General features: G+C 37.1%; 1 protein-coding gene across 1 annotated transcript in view; it reads left to right on the forward strand.

Annotated features, from left to right (window-relative positions):
- Positions 1–1,131, forward strand: part of LOC109835486 (thiol:disulfide interchange protein TxlA) — a 4,293-nt gene extending 3,162 nt beyond the window's left edge. Inside the window, exon 3 of the mRNA XM_020403461.1 lies at positions 729–1,131. Coding sequence (XP_020259050.1) covers positions 729–899 — 171 coding nt within the window. The 3' untranslated portion in view covers positions 900–1,131. The remainder of the gene's footprint in view (positions 1–728) is intronic.

Genomic DNA, 4,739 nt, shown 5'->3' on the forward strand with positions numbered 1-4,739 from the left:
AACAAGTACAGTGTGATATTTGAACCTTCTGACTCATGGAGAATAAATGTTTCTTTAATATGAGTTTCTTTTAACCTTCTAATTGGATTCATGGAGTAGGGAAGGGTCATCTCTCTAAACTCTTAAAACATTGTTTTGCTCTGCATGCTTAATTTGTGGTGTCAGATTTATGGCCTCAACTAGAGATAGTTAATTGCTATTGCACATAGCAATTCATTATATTTGACAAATTTGTTGCAAGATTCCTTGACATTGCAATTATGATGACATTGGTGTGTGATTGTTAACCAATTATGGAACAAGGTTCCATGTGTCGTATTCTTGGGATTCCGTTTGACATTAGTGGTTAATAAGCGACACAACACATGTTCTGTAGTGGTCCTGTTGTTTTGGGTCCTAAAGTACTTTCTCATTCGCTAAGTTTCATAACTAGTGCATATTGATCTCTTTGTCTGGTCAACGGTCTTAGATTAAATATTTTTGCTTTCTGAATCACTCAGCTTATCCATTCGACATCTGAGGGGACACCTGATGTTATTTTAGATACTTCAAGAGTACATGTCAAAAACACTTCTGCACTACTATTTTTAGCATCCTGCTAGCTGATAGTCTAATTATAATGAAATTTCTAAAGAAAAATTTTCATGCTTTTTTAGCATTTATACAAACTCATGACAACTAATTATGTCTGAAATGTGTTAACTTATAATCTTGTTTTATCTATGCAGCTCCTACATTATGACATTAAGTATGTTCCTTGCTTCGTTCTGTTGGATAAACATGGAAGAGCTCTTGCAAAAACAGGGATCCCGACGAGCAGAATGCATGTCGTAGCTGGCCTTTCTCATCTTCTACAACTCAAGAAGCCACCGCGACCTAAGAGAAAGGGTTCTTCATGATAGGCATGAGTATGGACTTACATAAAAATGTTTTACTTCTGAATATTTCATATTAAATCCTTTTGTGCTACTGTCATTCTCATCACTGATTGGCTTGTAATTTAATTTCACTACCTTGGTCTTGAGCTAGTATCCTGTGGGTCGGTCAAATGTTATTGAATGTAAATTACATGGTTGATAATTCAAATTATAGACTTTCTAATATAATTCAGAAAGAGATGAGCTTGGTGTAGTGTTGGTACTTACTTTAATAGTATCATCTCCTTTTCTATTTTTTAATCAATAGTTGGCTATTTCATGATTCTGCATGATATGCAATATGGCTAACATCTGGTAGTATATGGTGATTAATTGTCAAAATATGCTTTTGCATGATATGCATTATGACCTAGGCTCTGATTGTATCAATGGTGAGACGATGTCTAAGTATGAATGTGCATGTGGACTTCTTTCTAGTATCTTTATCAAACTTCTGTTCTAGATGGAGAAAGTAAGGATTTGTAAATTGGTGATTAGATTTTGAGAAAATTCTACTTTGTTTGGAAACTTATTCTCTCTATTTTGGGACTCTTGGTCAATTGTAGTAATTTACATAAATGCTCATAGTAATTTCTTTGTTTGCTAAGAAAATTTCCAAGAAAGAAAAATGCTCATAAGGTTGAAACTATAATATATGAAATCACTAAACTAGGATTTGAAAAGGCTAAATTATAACCACTATCGAATCTAACTAGAGTAGATACTTCATAAGTTTTGAAGATAATTGATTTTCTCGAGAATTATTGTAGATAATGCATGTGGGGTTATGAACCGAGAATTCTTGTACATTATAAAGAGGCTTTACCATTGGGACCTACAGTTCTTAGATATCAAGAAAGTTGGGAGGGGTATCTCTGTATGTCTCGTTACAGGGTTGTTTGAAAAACACTGGAAACTACTAAAATAAAAACTGAATGAAAAATAATGAATAATAGCATACATATCTTAAATAATGCTCACATACAAAAAATGCCTTTGGTGCAATTCACATGTACTAAAATTCAAAATTCGCTCTTGATGCCTTTATATATCATTTTTTATTTAAATTATTTTCTCGTGTAGGTTGATGATAGATGACATGAGAAGACTAATTGATATGGGCCCATCCAAGTTAAAACATGCAACAACAAAACAATGGTAATCCAAAGTTGAGCAGAAGCTTTTCATAAGGGAAATATAAGTTTTAACGTTCAAGGAGTTCTAATTGAAGTGGGGATTTGATTTTGTAATAAAAGTCTGAGTTAATCCCTGCAATAAATAACTAGTGTAAGCCTACATCCCTGACGACGTCATAATAAAAAAACATCCTTCCATGTCTTCCCTCCAAATCTTTCGGCCAGTTCAAGTCAGTATCCAAGAAGTGGCACCGCGAAATCTCTCAACTGTTGCGCCACAGATCCTTGGCATCAGGGTGGTTCTTCGTTAAGGACCAGCGCGTAGCATTATTGAGCACGCTCCACTACACAATTCACATTCTCAACCCTTTTCTTGATTGTGTATATGTCGCGCCTCGAGCCCACGGGCCTGTTGGTGGGGGCAAGCCATGGGACCTACCGAGAGCAACTTGATGTTGGTTAAAACCACTACCAAAATGCTAGCACTAGTTATTCTTAGGCCTTGAGCTTCTCTATTTAAATCACTAATATATCTTCGCACTAGTCCATGTGGGACTAAAGTGAGGGTGTTACAATCATCCCACCTTACAAAGACGACATCCTCGTCGTCACGAATTGACAATTGACACTTTTTAGTGTCACTTCCAGGTGATGTGGACTCTAGAGTTGGCTTTACGGGCTCTAGAGGTGGCTCCCACCGCATTCACGCGATTAGCACTTAGCCCCATATAGCACTTCGCTTCACACTTCCAGTTGGCAACTGCTCTGATACCATTTGTCACGCCTCAGGCCTACGGGCCTGTTGGCGGGCACAAGCCGTGAGACTCACCAAGAGCAACTCGATGTTGGCTAAAACCCACTACCAAAATGCTAGCACTAGTTATTCTTGGACATTGAGCTTCTCTATTTAAGCCACTAACATTTCTTCACACTAGTCCATATGTGACTAAAATAAGGGTGTTACAATATCTGTTCCTGTTCTTGACATCTGCGCCTCTACCAACGGTCTTCTCTGTCTTCGCCTTGAGGAGTGCTTGCATGTATGCAATTCGGTGACGAGACAAGGCTACAGAATCCCGTATAGCAAAAACATGTCGCTTGTTATTAGCCTAGTATTTGAAACATTGACCTCTTCTGATCAGTAAAAGCTAGTCTATCTCACTGAAGGTATTACAGAGGATCTTCTGCAAAAGAAATTTCAGATTGAAGTATTCTCATCTTCCGACAAAAAGTGGGTAAAATCAGACAAGGAAGCGACTGCCCATTTTCCTGAATTGGTGTGCCCCAGATCAGTTTCTGTAAAAGGGGTTGTGTATTGAAGGTCGACAAACTACCTGTTATAGTTCGACTGTGGCATTGATAATGCAGGCTATATTTACCTCCCACCAAGACCAACCAGTCAACCTCACTTGGCGATTAGGATATTGGAAGACTGTTTGTCTTGTGTGAGTCTAGGACCATATACTATGCAGATATGGGTGTTGGTCGATGTCAACAACAATGGTGGCAATTGGTACTTAAACTGTCGATTGTCCTCTGGAAAGTCAAAGTGCGGTTACCTCGATATCCTCTCTCCTTATTCAAACTCTATGAGGGCGAAACCACATTTTTTTCTATATAGATGTGTGACCCTGCTGCCTTTTGGAGGACGGGAGAAGTTGTTCTTGACAGAAACATACGTAGTGGGCAGGAGCGATGGCCGAGTATATGGGATGCGTCGTGAAGTATGCGAGAGGTTTCTGTCGTTGGACTTGAAGAGCGGGAAGATGACTGAGGTTGTCAATGGTGAACTGGTGGGAGGAGGCTATGTGTATGGTTATGATAACAGTAGCTCGATCGGTCTCTTCACCCAACAACGGGGAAAATAGATTTTAAGGAATAGGGAGAAAGGATGGAGATGTAAGCTTTGTTTCTAAGCAATAGGAGAAATAGATTTTAAAAGACATTTTTTTTGTAAAAAATAATCTGCCTGTGTATACTTCTAGTGAAAATTTTCTTCACGTATGACAATTGAAACAAAATCTATTCGAGTTTATTTTGAAAATCACAGATAAATAAATTGTCAGCTTTTTTTCTTAGTGCTATAAATTTGAGTAAAGCAGAACAAAGTTGATCTGACAAGATTGGCTCCAGCAATTACATAACTACATACCCTTCCGTTTGCGTTGTGTATAAAGTTAAAACACTAACCGAGATCAATTATGTAACTGTAACTTGTGGTATATTCTTCATTCTCATATTCAAATTCTAAGGAAAAACAGTTAAGAACAAAGGTCATTCAGCTGAAACAAAGATAGATGGCAGGATTGTACAAAAATAAGAATGACATGAAAATAATAACGAAGCTTACAAAAGTATACCACATGATGAACTGAAATGGGAGGTCAAAGGTGTTTTGTGTCACTTGATTTTAAGTACAACTGCATATATATTTATGGATACCTCTTTTATTTTTATTTATTTGACTTTGACTTCTTTCAGACAATATTGTAATCTACCCCAACATGCACTTTTTTTTATTGTAGCAGAGACAGATGTATGAGCATTCTGAAAAGAAAAAAAAATCAAGTGAGTAGGACATTAATTGTAGATTTAGAATTGATTGGGTTCTTTGCTTTTCCCCCCTTTATAAGAACGGATCTAATTAGTCTTTTTAACATTATGTAGATATTAGTCTTAAGAAAAT

The sequence above is a fragment of the Asparagus officinalis genome, chromosome 3 (genome assembly GCF_001876935.1).
Source record: "Asparagus officinalis chromosome 3, Aspof.V1, whole genome shotgun sequence".
NCBI classification, from domain to species: domain Eukaryota; kingdom Viridiplantae; phylum Streptophyta; class Magnoliopsida; order Asparagales; family Asparagaceae; genus Asparagus; species Asparagus officinalis.